This window comes from Marmota flaviventris, chromosome 9, assembly GCF_047511675.1.
Source record: "Marmota flaviventris isolate mMarFla1 chromosome 9, mMarFla1.hap1, whole genome shotgun sequence".
NCBI classification, from domain to species: Eukaryota; Metazoa; Chordata; class Mammalia; order Rodentia; family Sciuridae; genus Marmota; species Marmota flaviventris.
This window is the reverse complement of record NC_092506.1, coordinates 17449731-17470729: the sequence shown is the minus strand read 5'-3', so window position 1 is coordinate 17470729 and position 20999 is coordinate 17449731. Positions and strand designations below refer to the sequence as shown.

At 36.2% G+C, this 20999-nt stretch overlaps 1 protein-coding gene across 1 annotated transcript; it reads right to left on the bottom strand.

Moving 5' to 3' along the window:
- Positions 1-11085: 11085 nt before the first annotated feature.
- Positions 11086-12075, bottom strand: LOC114082073 (olfactory receptor 4A5-like). Its single transcript, XM_027923500.2, has one exon. It carries the CDS (start codon positions 12073-12075, stop codon positions 11086-11088), a length of 990 nt encoding a protein of 329 aa, XP_027779301.2.
- Between the last annotated feature and the right edge of the window lie 8924 nt (positions 12076-20999).

Below are 20999 nucleotides of genomic sequence, written 5' to 3'. Positions count from 1 at the left end.
TAATCTAGTTTACTTAGCCTACTCTAAAGATTATTTGATTAGAAGTCATCATTTTAGGAAGTATTTTGTTCATATTAGTAATTCTTTGCTCTCTGATTTCATGCTGAATTAAAGATATTCATTCTTACTTGAGGAAAATAAATCCTGTGTCAGACCTTTCAGACCTAATCCTGGGCTAGTCTTATGTATAATATGTGCAATTTCTTGTTGGCAGGATTATATTTTTAATATGCTCCTTTTCAGTGCTACATTTCTGAATGGTCATTTGAGAAAGCTGGAGAATATTCTATCTTTTGTGTTTCTAGGCAAGCAAAACTACACTAGAGTATCTGAGGAAGAGTAAAAGTGAAGGCATCAATAAAAGAAGATAAAACCCATAAAAAACAGAGATCATCAAAGGGCACACACTGAATGAAAGAAATATGCTTTAAAATTTGTAAACTGTTTGTTGGGTGATGGTGAACTGAATGAATTTATAATAGAGATGCCTTACATCTCCTGGGTTGTCAATCAGGAGGTGCCCTAAAGGGATCATTAGTATCAGCATTTGTTTCTGGAAATCCTTATACTTACAAGTCAAAGAAAAATGGAAAAATCAGATTCTAGACATAGGGATATATCAACAGAAAATACAAGCTGCCTAAAGAAAAATTTCAATTTTGTGGTTTCTTATACTCCATATATATAAAACTAAGTATCTTCATTAAAAAGTTATGATTCTATATCTATATTTATAATGAAAAGTAAAGACCATTCACAGGAGCTTCTGAGCATTTAGAGATGACTTCTGGCCAGATGTTCTCTCCTGTTGAGCTTACAAATCTTTAACAACACTTCTTTATATATAGCATTGTAACTGCTCCACATATATTTCAGTATTAAAAATATTCTTAAGGACATTATTAATCTGGACTGCTGAAAATCATTGATTTGTCTGAATGTCACAAAATTCTATACTTCATCACTGTGGTGATAAAAATTGTTATAAGCAATACGTTTTTTTTAAAGATTGAACAATAATATAAATGATATAGCTAAAATTTCCAGTCCTAATGAAAATCAAATCAGATAAATAGATATCTTTAAAAATAATTTTTAAAGAAATACCACATTTTTTTTCTAGCCAACTTTTTCATAGAATTTTAAATTGCTGGATGTAAAACCTGCATGAAGTTGGATGAACTTTTAAACCAATAGAGATTAATAACCAAGGGTATGGCTTCTTGTCCCATATGGAGAGTTTGACAGTTATGATTTGCTTTGCTTAGTTATTTTGCATGGCTGGGCTGGGATGCCTGCATTAGTGTAGCTTTTGAAATATCAGGTTCTAAATTCTAGTTTGGAATTTGAGCATCAGAATTTTTTTCCAACTATTTTTTTATTTATATATGACAGCAGAATGCATTACAATTCTTATTACACATATAGAGCACAATTTTTCATATCTCTGGTTGTATACATAGTATATTTCTTCTTATAACTATTTTCATAGTGGCCTAGATATTTTGATATGTTGTTTCTGTGTTCTAATTCACCTCTAAAAATTATTTAATCTCCTCCTTGATGTCTCCTGCAACCAGACACTTCTGGTGTCCCTCAATTATGCTACTGCATCCTTGACCTGGGTCCTGTGCAAGTTTGCATGGGTAGATCTGGGCCACTGGGCTTGCTCTCCCACAATAGCCTGCTGGTTGGAAGGGGCAGTCCTGTGCCAGAGTACAGGTGTCTGCTCTGCCTAGGGAGGGGTCAACTGAGCCTGCTGTTCTCCTTGGTCCAGCACAGGTGGGTGTGGGTGGATCTGGGTCCCTGGGCTTGACCTCCTGCAGTAGTCTGAAGATTGGAAGGGGTATTCCTGCACCAAAGGCATCTGCCCCACCATAGGAAGGGTCAACTGGGCCTACTGAGAGCCTGAAACCCAGGTGGGTTGGTTTGGGCTGTCTGGACTGGATCTTGCATCTTGTGCTAGTCCACTGGTCAAAAGGGGCGGTCATGAACCAAAGACTAGGGTCTGGCGAGTGTCTGCCATGCCGGAAAAGGGGTGGACCAGGCTTTCTGTGAGCCTGGGCCCTGCAGAGGCCAGTGTGGGTGTATCTGGGCCACTGGGCTTGACCTTCCACAGTAGTCTGTTAGTAGGAAGGGTCAGAATTTGTTTTCCCATGGACAACTTTGGATATATTATTCAATATTGTCTGTAGAATGAAAATTATAAGAGCATCTAACATGTAGCAAAATTTTAAGGATCAAATAGGATAATGCAGGTAAGTGTTGAGAGCCACAGCCGAAGGGGCCCCAGCAAACTTTCAGACTGCCAGCTGATGATTGGCTCACAGTGGCCCCAGCAATATCTAGCTGATTGGCTCCTCTGCGGTGATGCTCATTGGGCTGTTTCCCTGCCCTTTCAGACCACGGAGCTGCTCATTGGGGGACTTTTTTGGCTCCGCCCACGTGACCCAGCCAATCGGCCTCAAGAGCAGGAGGATTGTGGGAGAGGGAGAGGCTTGTGGTTGTGAGAGAGGCTTGTGGGAAGCCGGTGGTGGCAGTTGGGCTCTGAGGGTTTTTCCTGAGGAGCTGTTTTGTTTGGCGTGTGTGGTTATAAAAATAAAGTTCATTTCTTTTGACAAGTGGCTCCTGAATTGTGCCCAGTCAGACTGCGGCATTTGGTGGCCCGTACGGGGAGTGACTGAGGGTAAGTGATAAGGTAAACTGCTCTCCCCTGAGGGCAGGGCGAGAGGATGGGTAGCCATTTTAAGATTCCTCTTTTGTTTTGCTTCACTTTTGTTTTAAGATGCCTGTCCCTGGAGATGAGTGAGATGGAAGAAAAACCGCTCACATCTGAGGAAAAACTGTTTACATCTGAGGAACAGATAGGGAGAAAGGACGGATGCACATGTCAGGAGGATAGAAAGGCTATAATGACTTTTTGTTGTTGCCTTTTTATTTCATTCTGTCTCGGTTTTGTTTGGCGTCATCTTGTTGGGTTGTATTATAGTAGAAATACGGGATCAGAAATTAGTAAAAAACAAACTGAAAGAGTGGGACATGGAAGTTTACAAGGTCAATTATCTAAGGTAATACAAGGAGCTAATGAATCTTATGCTGAATTTGTAGATAGGCTTATTCAAACAGCTACCAGAGTTTTTGGGAATACAGAACAAGGCATGCCATTAATAAAACAACTGGCTTATGACCAAGCGAATCGTTGGTGCAGAGGTATCATTAGACCATGGAAACATGAAGATTTAAACACATATATTAAATTATGTAGAGACATTAATGAACAAGAGCAAGTCATGGCAGCTGCAGTAAAACAGGCTTTAGATGCCAGAGACATTAATGAACAAGGGCAAATTGTGGCAGCTGCAGTAAAACAGGCTTTAGATGCCAGGCCAAGAACATGCTACAATTGTGAACAAACAGGACATTTTAAAAGGAATTGCCCCATAGGAGGAGGGTTTAACAAAACTAGGTATCAAAGGAGTAGAATACCAGGTATTTGCCCACGATGCTGTAGAGGGAGACATTGGGCTAATGAATGCCGTTCTCATACCACCATAGAGGGTACTCCATTATCAAAAAACAAACAAGGACCAGGTGTTTATCCACGATATCGTGGAGAAAGGCATCAGGCTCCATTGCCAAAAAATGGACAGGGGGGCCCAATGCTCCGGGGCCCAAAACCACAAATATATGGAGCACTGGAGGAACCCAGCAACCCCATCAGGGTAGTGCCCAGGACACATTGTCCATCGGATCCCTCATCAGACAAACCAGAGGGAGCGCAGGGTTTGACATCTGCGCCTCTGCCAGATCAGTACTAACTCCAGAGATGGGAGTTCAAATCATTCCCACAGCGGTGAAAGGACCTCTCCCCAAAGGAACAGTAGGCTTATTATTGGGACGCAGCTCTTCTACTCTAAAAGGACTTATGATAAGTCCTGGGGTAATTGATCCCGATTATGAAGATGAAATAAAAATTATAGCCAGTTCTCCAAAGGGTATATCAGTAATTTCACCAGGAGATAGAATAGCACAGTTACTAATAATACCCAGCCTACATGATAAATTTTCCAGTCGTGCTGTAGAAAGAGGTTCCAAGGGATTAGGCTCCACAGGTGTAGATTGGGCTATGCTTTCTTTAAATTTAGATTCTCGCCCCATGCTAAAACTAAATATTCAAGGACATGAATTTAATGGGCTACTGGATACAGGTGCAGACCTTAGCATCATCTCTCCTCAAGAATGGCCAAAACATTGGCCATTACAACAAGGCACTCAAACGCTTCGAGGCCTAGGAGTGGCTAGGAGTGGCTCAGAAAACTGGTAAATAGTGAACACAGAAAGTTCAAGTATTATTTTCTATTATTTGTTTCCCCCATGTAACTTAATTGAAGCCATATCTTTGTAGAATTGTATGAATTTTCCCAAATCCCATCCCTAAGTACCCAGTGGTGCATTCCTGGAGGATGGATTGATTGATTATATCATTCTTGTATATGGATATGGAGAGTGTCTTTCCTTTACCACTCACATCACTGTAGGAAAATCCATTGTTTTTCTTTCTCTACATGCATAACTGTCTTGGAAATTCTTCATAGAGACTAAATTGAAACTCAGGAATCTTTTTAATTAGAGGGTTAATGGTGTGCATAATGTCATGTGCCCAGTTGCATTCATTGTATTTTTAGGACTTTAGATATGAGAAAATGTCCATACAATTGACCCATATGAAGAAAGACATTTTATTCAAGATTCTATAGAACTTGTGCCTAACAACATTCATATCCCACAACATCTTTGAAAGAGTAAATGTGGCTATATAAATTAAACTTTTCTGAACATGAGGTTTCACATTTTATAATGAAAGGTTATTAATGTATACCTCAAAATGTAATTTTTGATATTCAATTCATATGAAGATATTAAGTTTACACATCTAGATGTAAGTTAGAAGCATATACCTAAAAAGAATAGCAAATAAAACCCAGAAAAATCATTCATACACTAATGTTCATACCAGCATTTTTTACAATAGCCTAAAGGTGGAAACAACCCAAATGTCCATCAACTAATAAATGGATAAACAAATCATAGCATATCTCTAAAATGGAATAATATTTTATTACATAAAACAAGTAATTATTATATTGTATAAATTATATAAAATGTATATGATATGTTTTATACTATAAAATATATTATAAATGTAATAAATATGTGTCATGCTATAATGTTATACTGTACCATGTTTTCTTTATTTTGTTTTGTATTTAAAATATCTCTAATACAAAACTTGGAGAAAATTATTGCCATTGTACTTATTCTAGTAACATATGAAGAAATAAAAAAAAATCATCTACTCTCTTCTTGGTTCTGGCATAAAACTTTTGAGGTAAATTATAAAACCTACTTCTTAAGAAAGTTGTGCAATTCATTCAAAGTAAGCCTGTGTTGCCCTATTAATAATAGAAATGATGAGTTTTGTAAATATGTTACCTGGGTTTCTATTTCGTCTTCGGTCACTTGCTCCAAATCCAAGTTTCTCCAGTTTTACCTTTGGTCCTAAAAAATGATGGCTGAGTCTGATGAAGGTAAGTCAGGACTGCCACCATGCCAATCCAGAGGTGAATGCTAAATGCTTTGTCACACAGAAATATAACTCCTATAGCCTGCACATTTTCTCAAAAGCATTTTACAGTGTAAATTATGGATTTATCCAGAGTTGGCTTCAACAATAATCAGTCAATATGTTTAATGGATCATCAAATTTGAGAGTTGTTATTGAGACTATAATAAATAAATAAATAAATAAATAAATAAAACTTAATTGCTATGCTTGTTGACCAAATTGAACAAACTTATATTTAATCAGTAGTGCACAGTAATGGAGAATTTAAAACATGGAAATTTTTGGATATTTTGAAAGTATTGACACAACAGTGTCAATATGGCTCATGTCTGCAATTGTAGTGGCCTTTATTTTCCATCTTTATAGTATAATTAATACCCACAGAGATTTTTTCTCACAATTAAGGAAAGATATGACTAGGCACTTAATAAACAATTAATAGCAAAATACTTGACTGAAATGTTCAAATAGTCCCCGAGGTTACTTGTTCCAGATTATATTCACTGAGGAAGTGTGCCCCAGACAATGGATACCTTTCACCTGATCCTTCCAATAGATTATATATTTTCAGGTACTTCTCCTGGATGATAACTTTAGGAAAGTTAAAAAAAATAGTAATCTAAGAGCAAAGAGAAGATTTCTCTTTGACATGTCATTCTCAAAAGGACATTTCTTCTGTGGAAGATGAGAATGAGCAGAATTGAAAATAGCTCTTGGGAGACTTGACAGCAAAGGAAAAGAAGGAAATGAGGAAAAAAAGGACAATAAAGTATAAAGATATTCTCACTCTTATTTCCATATTTATAATTTTTACTACATAAAAAGTGAATAAATAAGAGAGTGCACTTGTGTACTAGATGTTGTCTGAGATACCCAGAACTTCACTTACTCTATCCACATAGAAGTCATGCACCTCAAATTGAAGCCAAGACAAAAATGACTGAAACTCCAACCAAAGCAATAGTAATAAGAAACCAGAAAGCAAAAATAAAACAATTCTACTCATGACCCCTTCCAAAGAACCAAGAAGCAAAGGAAACTTTACAAAATTGTGTAAAGTGCATTCCCCAGAGCAATTGTTTCTTGTAGAGATTCAGGTGCATGTGATTTATTGGTGTGTGCCCTAGGGGCATAACACCTGTAACAAAACTGGAGTATACAGAGGGAGAGATTCATATGAATATGGACATGTTTAAGGCCAATATAATAGGAAATTCTGCAGTAGAGATGGCCTCAGAGATATCTAGTGCAGGTTAACTAGGTTGAACTTCCATACCCTTAATTCAACCAGTAACTAGATTCAGCCAAACATGAGCCATGATGTAGTATGCATTTCAAATATGCATAACTTTAACTTCATAAGAAATAAACTATCAAACCTAAAACACATTCCACAAAGAAAATGGGAGACAATTCTCAAATTGTTAGGCAACACTAAATCACACTAGTGAAGGGCAATTCAAAGGTAAAATAAACTCTGCAGACATAGTGACTAAATTCAAAGCATCATCCCAGATTTAAACCTGAAATTCCCATCACTGCTCCCTTTGAGGATCACCCTTGAATGACTGTAATGAGCAGTATTCTGAAATGTATGCATATCCATATAAGCCTCATTTTCACCTTTAAAAAAATGTGTTAACCCTCAGATTATTCCTCACAAACACCAGGTGAGAATGAGAAATGTGAAGAAGCACAAGGACCAACTGAGATGGGAATTTGAGCTTTGCAGTTATGAATCCTGTTTTCCTATATTAGCCATTATAATGATATATTAAAGAGATGTGTGACAAAAATACTGGAAAGAAGAATCAATACTTAAGATGGTATCATTTTGTGGGGGTTGGGGTGTGGGGGATTGAACAAGGAATTGAACTCAAGAGTACTCGACCACTGGGTCCAGCCCTATTTTGTATTTTATGTAGAGACAGGATCTCACTGAGTGCTCAGTGCCTCACTTTTGTGAGTCTGGTTTTGAACTTGTGATCCTCCTATCTCAATATCCAGAGCTGCTGGGATTACTGGCATACGCCACCACATCTGGCTAAAATGGTATCATTTTTAAATCTAGCAACTCCAAAAGAGTAAACTGAAAATCTGTCATATAAAGTAAGGGAGGTGAATAAAGTGAATGAACTCAAGGTTAAACTTTCTTGAATACCATTCACAATGATGTAGAAAACAAAATGTAGAAAGGAATCTTAAATTAAAGCAACCCAAATTACAAAATATAAACTCAAACAAAAAAGGGAAAGATTTAAATTACAGAAACAAACAAACAGAATTACTGAAGAATCTCAAAGATTTAGATAATAGACAGTCCATGTTTCCAAATAGAGTTATTGAATGTGATCAAAATGTCAATTCTTTTCCAAGTTAATGATACATTACATACATTGCAGGTCAAAAATCCTAGTAGATTTATGCAACTTTATAAAATTCTAATAATAATGTTGGAATATTTTGTTCTAATAAGACTGTTGAGTGGTGAAACTTTTATTTACATGAACTAATATAAAAGGATATTGGCATAGGAATAATCAATCTCAAGAAGGTAGTATAGAAATGTATAAATATTAAGTACTACGTATAATGAACTTAGGAGGATTTTTACAAGGAATGTGTTACAAATGGTTTTAGGATAAAAGAATATTAATAAAGAGTGTAGTAACGGTAAGAAAAGAAACAAACTTATTTTAAGATGGAAATAATATCTGAATAATCATTTATGAAGACCAGAAGATTTATGGGAAAAAAGTCAAAATCACTAATCACCACAGAAATGAAAATTAAAACCACAAGGAGATACCACCTCACAGCTATATGCACCTACAGTGCATGAAATCAGTATCTCTAAGAGACATCTCCACATCTGCCGCCACCAGTGTGGCCAAACTAGCAGGTTCCAGTGAGGGGTGATGGGGGAGATTGTAAGAAATAAAGAATCAAAACACGCAGATCTTGAAGATAAAGCTGGGGTCAGATGGAGTGATGCTCTCTGATGGCGAAGCAGGTCTAAAGAATTATACCAGCAATCTTTATTATATATGTCTCCAAATCAGATTAAAGATTATGCAAGCATTGTCTTTGTAGTCGTGAAAGTTACAGAGTTAGCAACAGTATGCAACTATTTCCTCAGTTACATTCTACATTGCAATGTGCAACATTAGGAGCATTTTGCAGCTCTCAAGAAAATCCATAGTTTGCAGTTATTAAACATGGGCAGATTCAGGAGCAGCAGAACTGGTGAAACACTGTGGTTATCTTAGCAAGGAAGTTCCTTCATTCCCAGGAGCTGCCTGAGAATAAGGTCGAGGCTGATAAGACTCTCCAGCATGGAGGATATCTCCATAGCCACTGGGCATCCTATGTGTTTGCACAGAAACTTACCCAGTCACCAAGTATGCTAACGCCATGAAGTCATCAGGGACCCCAGTCTTAGACACTGGTCTCCTAGACACTGTCACCACTCTCCACACCCATCTATTTTCACTGCAATATTATTGAAAATAGAAAACACATGCAATCAAGCAAAGTGTATATCAGTGGATGGATGTGTGGGTAAAGAAATAGTAAATGCACAAGGAAATAGTAGTCAGCCATAAAACAGGACATTCTTTCATATATGGTCACATAGGTGAACCCACGGAACATTATATTAAGTGAAACAAGTCAGGTGCACAATTACAAACACTGTGATTTAGTGTTTATATGTGGAATCTAAAAGGCTGAATTCAGAAATAGCAGAATGGGAGATGGGGAGATGCTGGTCAAGGGATAGATATTTTCAGAGAGATAAGATCAAGAGCCCTATTATACAATATGGTGACCATAGTTAATAAAAACATGTTATTGAAAATGGCTGAAAAAGTAGACTGTAAGTGTTCTCACTGCAGAAATGCTAATTATATAAGAAATTCCTGATTGAACCACTCACTCTACAAGTGTACATAGTTCAAAACAATAAACTTTATTTTATAAGTTATACAATTTTTATTTGTTAGCTTGACAATGAATAAAATATATTAAAATAAAAACAAAAAGGATTAAAAAGTTCCCACTCATCAAATTAAATGATACTACTGTAAAAAAATATAAAACAAAAATGGAGAGTTCACAATACATATAATCAATACATACTTTGTACACAGGATTCCTAAAGGGCTTCAATAATTTAAAAATAATGGAAAAACAATGTGCAAATTTAGCAAAAAAACATGAATACACATTTCATAGAACACTAGAAAAAAATGGATATTCTCCAAATGTGAATATGTTCAGCTTCAGTAACAATATGGATTGCAAACTAAAATCACAAAGAGCTCACAGTCTTAAACCCAAACAATTCACATCACCAGGTGCAATTGGTGAGGACCAAGAACAGTGCAAGTGTCATACACTGAGGTAGGAGTACAATTTAAAATGCAGCATTAGGGGAAAAAAACCTCACAATTACCTGTGAAACTCAGTGCATGAACATCCTTTAGAAAATTAAAGGATTTCTTTCAATTAGAAATCTCTTATGGAACATACATGATGATCTAAATTGCAATGAAAGCAATCCTATCTTCTTTGTGATGTTCCAAGAGGAAAGCTGGGTTTTTGCACAAAATTGTAAATAAAATTTCATTTATACAATAACAAATAACTTTAAGTCTATAAATATTTAAATTGAATACAAGTTTTAAGGGACAGAGGCTTATGCAACGTATCATTTCTTTAATAATAGCATCTTCAGCATCATCAAGACAAAATAAGAAGCCTTACCTATTTTTTGAAGAGTGGTAAAACTGAGCATGATTACTAGTACAGAGAATGATAAAAATGTTTACAACCTGGATTGTAAGTTTTTCTAAAACAAAATACCTGCTTTATAAACAAGAATTCAAATATATTTGTTTTCATCACTGACATCCCCACTGACAAATTCATTCACTGCTAATGTCTTGAATAAATAAAATTGCCGTCCAAATATCATAAACTATTCATAGACATTGACCCCCAAAGAAAATTAATTATAAAAGAATTAATCGTAAAAGAATGTATATATATATATATATATATATATATATATATATATATCTACAGAAATATGTCATACAGATAGAATAATCAAAATTAAAATTTAAGAATTACTCTTTTGACTCCAGAAATTTATGTATTAGCTGAATTGCTTTCTCTTTAATTTGTATGATACAAAGTTTTCAAATTAAAAAAAAACACTTTATTTAAAGTCTTCTTTCAATATAAATTGAAAAAAAAATGAGTTTTAAGGCTATCTTCATTTTATTTTTACTTATAATGGAACAAACACCCATACCTTTTATTCATCATTCCTAATTCTTTTCAAATTTGATCCTACATCCAAAGATAATTTATTCTACTCTCTGATGATTATACATTAAAAGAAGCATCTCTAGAGAATACATTGAGTTGACCACATCAACTTTTGTTAGAATTCACCACCTATGTCTTGTTTCAGAATGAGTATCTAAAGGATTCAGTGTGGGGGGGTCCATTCTTATTTTACCTGTGGTTAACCTCTTACACCAGAGTTTTTTCATAGCATTTTTCATCTCTGCATTTCTCAAGGTGTATATTAGAGGATTCAACATGGGAGTGATAACTGTAAACACCACACTTATGGGTTTATCAATAGGAAAGGTGGAAACAGGTCTAACATAAATGAAAATACAGGGAGCAAAAAAGAGGACAACCACTGTGATGTGGGAGATGCAGGTGGACAGGGCTTTGCGCCTCCCTTCCAGGCTGTAGGTTTTAAGGGAGTTTAGGATGAACCCATAGGAAATTAGGAGAAGGATAAAAATGACCATACAGATTGCTCCCCCATTGGCAACCACAGTGAGACCTATAAAGTAGGTGTCAGTGCATGCAAGTTCCAATAATGGGTACATGTCACACATGAAGTGGTCAATGACATTTGGACCACAGAAGGGGAGATTGTACACAAAGGCAAGCTGAACCACAGAGTGTACAAAACCTCCCGCCCAGGCCACCACCAACAGGAAGATGCAAACCTGCCAGTTCATGATGCTCAAGTAGTGCAGTGGTTTACAGATGGCCACATAGCGATCATAGGCCATCACCACCAGAAGGAAGACCTCAGCACCCCCAAATAGGTGATCTGCGAAGAGCTGGCCCATGCATGCTGGGAAGGAAATCGTCTTTTTATCACAGAGTAAGTCTGTAATCATCTTGGGCGAGATAGCACTGGAATAAAGAGCATCCATGAGTGACAGATAGGCAAGGAAGATGTACATCGGGGAATGCAAGGAAGGGCTGGCAATGACAGTCACCACAATGAGCAGGTTGCCCACCATTGTCACAATGTAGATGATTAAAAACATGGCAAATAATGCCTTTTGTCCATCAGGGTCCTGGGTGAGGCCCAGGAGTACAAATTCAGTGACATTGTTATTCTGTCCCATTTACTTTACCATGAAGCTTCTCTCAGAGATGAGAGCTCAGGAGAAGAGGACCTGCCTGAAAGTGTGAAAAGGACCATGAGTGCCCTCTGTCATAGAGCACATCTTCATCTTTCTGTCTTCTGCAGTGGCAAACACACTGTCAACATTTAGCAAGCATTGGTTAAGGTCTTCTTTCAAGAAGCCCAATATACCTTCCATTGACAATTGAATTTCCCTTTGGATGATTTTGCTGGACTCATGAGTTAGAGGTTCTATCTTAAGATCTCAGTGGGTTTCTATGGAGAAGAGCAGACAAAGGAGCCACTATTTTCATACATTTAATATCTCTCTTCAATCACCTTTCTTCTTGGCACAGAAGTCACCAAAAATGAACAGGAAAAGAATTTCTGCTTTCAAGATTCTGATTTTGAAGTGGTGGCATAAACCTTAAATATAAAAAGTTATATAGAGTCAGTTCTTTAAGTTGATCACTTTTATGGGGAATACCTTTACAATATAATCTGTGTAGCTCCCAAAATATTACCTTTTCTGGAGAATCTAGCTCAAAACTCTGATAGTGATCTTTTAGACACCCACTGTGCATGTCTCAATGACAATCAATCTTCATACAATTCTCGTTAAATTTAAAAACTGGACTTAAACTGTATCAACTACAAAAATCAGAGCACATTTCCCCCTGTACCAATGACATCATTGGGCTCTGAATGTCAAAATTTTCAGGAGCTATAATTCTATCCCTTTTATCCTGGCGTCTGCTAAATTCTTAGTACACTTACATACACTACCCTGATTTTCAAAAAAAATTAATTTTACTGAACTAACCCTTTAGTGTCACCATCACTAACTACTGCATCACCTGAAAATATATTGTTTCCAGTACTCTTGAGAGTGAGCTGGGTGTAAAGAAAGGAAGAAAATGGAAACCGAAAAGTAGAGACAGTGGGGCACTGGTTCATACCTAGTGTTTTTTAGTACAGAGGTGCTCACAAATATAACTTCATTGTGTTGATTCCAAAAGGCAGCATACTTGAGGGAAAAGTCCATACTTAGCATGAGAAAGCATGAGTTTTTGTCATTTTATTAATGCAATTACAAATATGTCTCCATTTCTCATTGAAAAATGAAAAGACTGAACTACATGAAATCAGAATTTTTTTTCCCATCCAACTACAACACTATAAATGTTTTGACTCTACCTTTTCTATTATTTTTACATATTTTCCATTTTAAGATTTGCATAATGAAAAAAAAAAATCCCCAAGGATATCACTGTTCAAAAGTGCTGGCCAGTAGTAAATAGGATCTGATAACTATTGTGACTAAACAATGACTCTAGATTTCTCATTCAATGGTTATCAACATAGGACCCAAGACACTCATGGAGAGAAAACAGAGCACCATGATGAATAATGTAGATTCTGGAGCAATCTTAGTTGCATCCACTTGCTATCCAGGTGAGCATGTGAAACTAATACACCTCCCTGAGTCTCTGTTTCATCATTTTTAGCATAGGGATACCCATAAATCTACCTTTTGGGGTGTTTTATTACATGTAAGTACTTAAAGTCAGTGTTGTTAGGCACCATTATAACATTCCTCAAAATTTCACTGTGAGCATTGCATCAAAATAAATTAGAATCTGTATCAATCAAATAAAAATTATTGACAGAGTCCAGGATTTAAAGAACAGTATTCCTATAATTTATGAACACATACAGGGACAAAAGGTAAAACTGCATGTCCAAGATATTACCTGTTTCATTGTTTGTAAGTACTAGAAATATTTACTTGTGCAGAAGCATATATAGACAGAAAGCAAGTGAGAGGACGCTGCTCACATGGATTCGGTAGTGGGGAGATCTTGTACAGATGAGCCTTCTAGAATCCAGCTGTGATGAACCTTCTACACGTTTTATTCACATTCCTGCTTCTTTATGATTCATGAGTTCTGTGGATACCAAAGCTACAGACTGATAAAGGCATATCTGTTGAAGAACACAGGAAATAAAATAGTCTACGTTTAATTTTCTTTTTCACATCTTATTTATTGAATGTTTAGTGTATTTATTCTTGTTCATTGTCAATATAAGATTTCACGAGGATAAATTATAGACCATACAGTAAAAGAAGAGTGCACAAATTATACAATATACATTATGTAAATGATAAAACTATGCTTTATAAATCAAGGTATAGTTTAAGTTGCAAAAGATTATATGCGATAAACACTGAAAAACTAACATTACTATATTTTCCATTTAAACCTTAAAATTAACACTCTACCATAAAAATAATTTGATGCAATTTTAAAGAAATGGCTCTTTAAAATGCTACTCCTATAATTTAAAATCATTGTGTATAATTCTTTACTATAACAATTTTAAAAATCCAGGTGACAGGAGATGAGGTACTTCCATGAGCATGGATTTCTTCATTTACATGTACTGCCATGTTTGCTAGAATAATTTCAATAAACACACAAAACATAAAAAGCCCCTATGATCTTCCAGGAAATAAAAGACATTTGTTCCCTTTCATTCTAATATGCTTGGTATGATGTACAATTTTAAATTCATTAATCCAAATGTTCTAAAAATAATTATCCTTTTTTATTTACATATCATGTAAAATGTAATATCCCATAAATTAAAGTAATAAATACATTGAATTATATTTTGTACTTGTGACACATGTCAATTGTTGTTTGGCAAATGAAAAATAAATATTAATCAGTCCGTAACATTAAACCAAATATACTTGGTATATTTTAATTAAATTCTGTTTGTCAACTTGTTTTTCCCAATTCAGTTACCTCCTTTGAGAATACATGAACTATAGGACATTTGTTATATTTCAGTAGATAACAGGATTCTCAATAAGTATTCATTTTCAGTAGTTCCATGAACTTACATCTTGGGTCTTGTCCTTGCTCTTAAAATGAATGCTTTGTTCACTGAGGGTGCCTGCAGTGCCACATGTACCCATGATTCTTTCTAGAACACATTCTAATATATGGTAATCAGTGGATCCATGAATAGTACCAAGTGGCTACAGCAAATGTGTTTCCAGTGATCTCCATTATCTAAGTCTCTCAGAGAAATGTGAATGTATCCAAGTGAATAACTTACATACAAAAACATTTTAAAATGTCAGTATTTACTGCAAAAATGTAGTTAAATATTCTCACCTCCTGGGAAAATGGCTTCATAGAAAATAATATGCTATGTTTACAAAACTACATGAAAACATGAACAAATTACATTTGCAGCAAAAGGAATGGAACTGGAGAGCATCATGTTGAGCAATATAACCCAAACTCAAGGGTCAAGGGTCATATGTTGTCTCTCATATGTAGAAGCTGGCAAAAAACAAACAAAAAACACATATTTTTAAGAAAAAGGATCTCATGAAAATAAAAGGGAGACTAGTACAATTGAGGAAAGTGAGGGCAGGAAGAAGGGAGGAAAAGGACAGTACTGGGAAATGAAATTAGTCAAATTATGTTATATGCATTAACAAATATGTTACAATCTCACTATTCTGTATAATCATAACATATCCATAAAAATGATCTAATTAGTGAAAATTAACTTGGCTGAATCCATTATTTGATGGCACAATTAACCAAAAAGTCAAACAACACTAAGATTAATTTTATGTATTTTTATCTATTTTAGAGAATTTTTGTGAAGAAAACAAAAGGACTTGAGTCAGAGTGTTTAAGATAATTCATGCCTAGTTATCCAGCACTTTACCTACCAGAGCAAAGACTGAGATGTAACCTCATTAAAAAGCCCATGATGGAGTTTTCTCATAGGTAGAGACTGAATTCCTGTCTCTTCGTGAAGATCAAAAGCATCTTCCTAAGGGTTCTACCTTCCTAATTAAGACAGGTTCCCCATATCAGCACAATCTCATCCCAGAAAACAGAGATCTTCTGGAAACTTCTCTAAGCAGCCATGACTATAACAAGAAAATGAGATACAAAGGGCTAGATGATAATGAAAGATATGTTTCCAGCTTGAAGAGAATTTGAGTTTTCAGAAATCTCTTGGATCATTCTAAGAGGAAAATAATTCTTCCACTTAAATGTGCAGAAAGCAGCTATGACCTTTTTATATCATCTCTATTTCTAATAGATTAGCTTGTTAGGATTATTTATTTGTCTCTGGCTTATTAGCTTGTCATAGATATGAGTGTAAATTTCTCTGTGTTTTCCCACCATGGTCCAAATTAACATGCCAAAATAAGTATGATTGAATGTTGGAAACTTTAATTATACTCATAAGTAAGTCCTAAAGAAAAACCATAAGTTAATTTTAATAAGTTATTAAGTATAATTGGTTACTGCTATATAATTCTCTGAAAAACACTTATATATATTTATAAAGTAAAAGAATGAGTTTTAAACTCAAATTCAATACCATGTTCAATAGCAAATCACTAAAATCAATGATTTTTTCTCTAAGTCATTCTAAAAGGAATATTCCTCCTCTTTATGTGAATCTTCATGCCAGAACAAAAATACCTGGGGACACAAATGGAATTCTAGTCATTAAGGATGTTCTTAATATCCTGGGAATAGGCAGTGAGAAGACTGGCATCCTGAACCATGTGAGCTGAGGGAAGAGGACATCATCACATGGGTCCTCCTGCCTTCAGCCTCTCCCAATGCCTCCAGTACCTCCCTCTGCAGCCTTCAGCACTGACCACAAACTCTCTACATGTAAGTTTCGCCTTCTGCTTTTTCTGTTGGAGGAGACCCTTTGATGCTTTTGCAGGCAATCACCAGTAGAAACTACATACAATGTTAAAACCCGGGATGCTCAAATATGGGTAGACCCATCCCTTAAAAATTATTTGTTCATATTTTTAGAAGGAACAGAGTTACATAAATCTAATTCTCTCTCTCTCTCTCTCTCTCTCTCTCTCTCTCTCTCTCTCTCTCGTGTAATATCAAAAAGCAAGAAGAGAATCTTGTTAACAACTGGAGAATCAACTAAACCAGCTAATGCTGGTTTAGTTTTAAAAATTATTATTATTATTATTATTTAATTTGAGATGTGCTGAGAGCCATAGCCAAGTAGAAATGACGAGTGGCAATTTCCTTGTCAGCCTACCCAATGTTGCTTAGAGGGAGGACTCTCCATTGTGGAAATGGGCTTGCCTTGGACCCAGGTCATTTGCAGTGACATTGCATGAATGTTTGAGAGTTTTGGTTGAAAGGTGACCTTGCTCAGGGATTAGGGTGGATCCGGATTTAGGGTGGATCCGGGTTTAGGGTGGATCCTGCTGGGAATAGGGCATATCCTGCTGCCTCAGGCACCTGCTCCTTGAGTTCCCGTTGAGTTCTCCCAGGATTCAGAGGGTATTTGGTACGCAGATCCCGGTGGAGGGTGTATTTTCCCAGAACGTGCATGTAGAGTGCCAGTGGGAGTTCGGGAATGAAGAGTTGCTGTTTGAATCTACAAGGCTGTGTGGTGGCTTGGTTATTTTGTGCCCAGACAGACTGCGGCATTTGGCCGCCTGTGCGGGGAATGTCTGAAGCTTAGAGGTAAGTGAAATTGCTCGCCCCTGAGGAAAGGCAAGAGAATGGGTGACCATTTCAAAAAACAATGTGTTCTTGTTTTGATTTATTTTGTTTTTGTTTCAAGCTGCCTATCCCTAGAACTTTCTCAGGCAAACTGGGAAAAATGGTTGGCTCAAGTTTTGAATTTTGTCGGCCCTGAGGAAGAGAAAATTGATACAATGATATTTATTCCGTTTTTGTTTCATTCAGTTTCGGTTTTGTTTTATGTTATCTTATTGGGTTGCATTATCTTTATAGTAGATTAGAAATTAGTAAAAAAACAAACCAAAAGAGTGTTAAGTAAATTGTTAGAGGTTCAGACCATGGAGAAAGACATTTTAGATCAAGCAAAAGAGAAGGTCTCTCGAGCTAGTCAGACAGAGGAAGAAAATTTAAAGGAAAAGGGGCTATTAGAAAAAAGGCTACAACAGGAGGCTGCTACTAACTCCGCTTTATCACCAGAGGGCGTAATTCAACCAACATCTCCACCTATGGAGACAGCTGAGTGGCCCTCAACTCCGTAGTTGATAAATGGGATCCTGAGACAGGACCTCAAAGATTAGCATGCCCTGTACTTGAGCAGGCAGGAGGGCAGCGAATTCACCGAGCTTAGATTTCAAAACAGTGAAGCAGTTAAAGGAGGCTGTAACAACCTATGGTCCCCAAGTACCCTTCACGGTAAGCATGGTCGAATCCATTACCAACTTGGACATGACGCCAGCAGATTGGGATAGCATGTGTAAATCTGTACTAAATGGAGGACAATATTTGTTATGGAAGGTTGCTAATGAGGAATTTTGCACGGAGACAGCTAGGCGAAAAGCAGCAGACAGTTATCCTCAAAGAAATCTAGATATGTTGTTAGGAAAAGGACCTTATGAGGGTCAACGGCAACAAATTGAATATGATCCTGCTATATATGCATAAATTGCTGCAGACGCAATTAGGGCATGGAAGACTTTACAAGGACAGGGAGATTTACAAGGTCAGCTATCTAAGGTAATACAGAGAGCTAATGAACCTTACACTGAATTTGTAGATAGCCTTATTCAAACAGCTGCCAGAATTTTTGGGGATTCAGAACAAGCAATGCCATTAATAAAACAACTGGCTTATGACCAAGCAAATCGTTGCTGCAGAGAGGTTATTAGACCATGGAAACATGAAGATTTAAACACATATATTAAATTATGTAGAGACATTAATGAACAAGGGCAAGTCTTGGCAGCTGCAGTACAACAGGCTTTAGATGCTAGGCCAAAAACATGCTACAATTGTGAACAAACAGGACATTTTAAAAGGAATTGCCCCATAGGAAAATGGTTTAACAAAACTAGGTATCAAAGGAATAGAATACCAGGTATTTGCCCACAATGCCGTAGAGGGAGACATTGGGCTAATGAATGCCATAGAGGGTACTCCCTTATCAAAAAACGGACAAGGACCAGGTATTTACCCATGATATCATGGAGAAAGGCATCAGGCTCCTTTGCCAAAAAACGGACTGGGGGGCCTAATGCTCCGGGGCCCACAACCACAAATATACGGGGCAGTGGAGGAACCCAGCAACACCATCAGGATAGTGCCCAGGACACATGTATAGTTTTCATTTGTTATTTATTGTACTAACAACAAAAAAATATTCCTACAGGAGTATTTTGGCAAGAAGGTCCATTATTGTGGATACATTTATCTTATTCTCCTAACACTATTCTTACTAGGTATCCTGAGGCTGTAGGACAATTAATACTCAAAGGAATAAAAGCAGCAAAGGGAGTGTTTGGAATTTCTCCCAATAAAATTATTACTCCATATACTATGGATCAAATTGATGAGTTAGCTAATGAGTTAAATACTTGGGCAATAATCATGCGTAAATCTAATGTTACATTTGATAATCACTTACCATCTAATCCTTTGTTGTCTTTTTGGTCTAAGCATTCTGTAGTTTTTCCAAAAATGACAAGAAAAACCCCTATCATGAATGCTCCAAATATATTCACTGATGGGTCAAATAATGGTACAGCAGCAATAGTTACACCTGATCAAACTTTTACATTTTTAGTACCCAAACAATCAGCTCAAAAGGTAGAGTTTAATGCAGTTTTACAAGCTTTTTGTGATGTTTAAAGATTCTGTATTTAATTTATTTTCTGATAGTCAGTATATAGTTAATGCTACAGTATCCCTTGAAGATGCTGGTAGGATTTCTCCTTCCTCTACTGTTTTCTCTTTGTTTTCCACTATACAAAGTCTAATCTGGGACAGAAAAGTTCCATTCTTTATAGCACATATCAGGGCACATACAGGATTGCCTGGAGCCCTTAGTTTGGGCAATGATTTAGCAGATAAAACTATACATGACATACATATTTTCTCTACACTAGAAGATGCTACAAATTTTCATAAAAGATTCCATGTCAATGCTAATACTTTACAAAAGCATTTTAAAATAACTAAGGAACAAGCCAGACATATAATAAAATAATGTCAAAATTGTGTGACCTTTTTACCACAAGTTAATCTTGGAGTCAATCCTACAGGATTGATACCTAACCATATTTGGCAGGTGGATATCACACACTTGCCAGAACTTGCAAAATTAAAATATTTGCATGTTACAGTTGATACTTCTTCCGGATTTTTGATGGGCTCCCTTCATGCCGGAGAAAAAACTAAAGATGTTTTAGCTCATTGCTTACAAAATTTTGCCACTGTGGGCATTCCAAAACAGTTAAAAACAGATAATGGTCCTGGTTATACTTCTACCTCTTTTAAACAATTTTGCTCATCATTTGGCATTACTCCTATAACAGGAATCCCATACAATCCACAGGGACAAGGCATAGTTGAAAGAGCTCATCAAACTATTAAAATGTACTTATTAAAGCAAAAAGAGGGAATTGGAAAGGGGTATATATCCCCCAATGAAAAACTTAAAATAATGCTTTTTACTCTAAACTTTTTAAATTTGGATTCATCAGGACTTAGTGCTGCGGAAAGACATATGTATCCAAAAAATGTACATAAGCTTAAGGTACTTTGGAAAGATATTCTAACAGGACAATGGAAAGGTCCTGACCCAGTGTTTGTCTGGAGTCGGGGTTCTGTTTGTGTGTTTCCACAGGGAGAACAGCAGCCGATTTGGATTCCAGAGAGACTAACCAAAGCAATTTCTACAGACCAAAAAGAAGATGATTTGACTCAAATCCATAACAGCTGATATCCATAGCTCCAGCTTGGCTATTCTTACATCTGCGACAGTGATTAACCAGGATGCTTTTTTCAATATCTATTTTATTATTGCCTTTTCCCACATCATAAAGTTCTATTTTATTTTTTGAGCTCATACAAA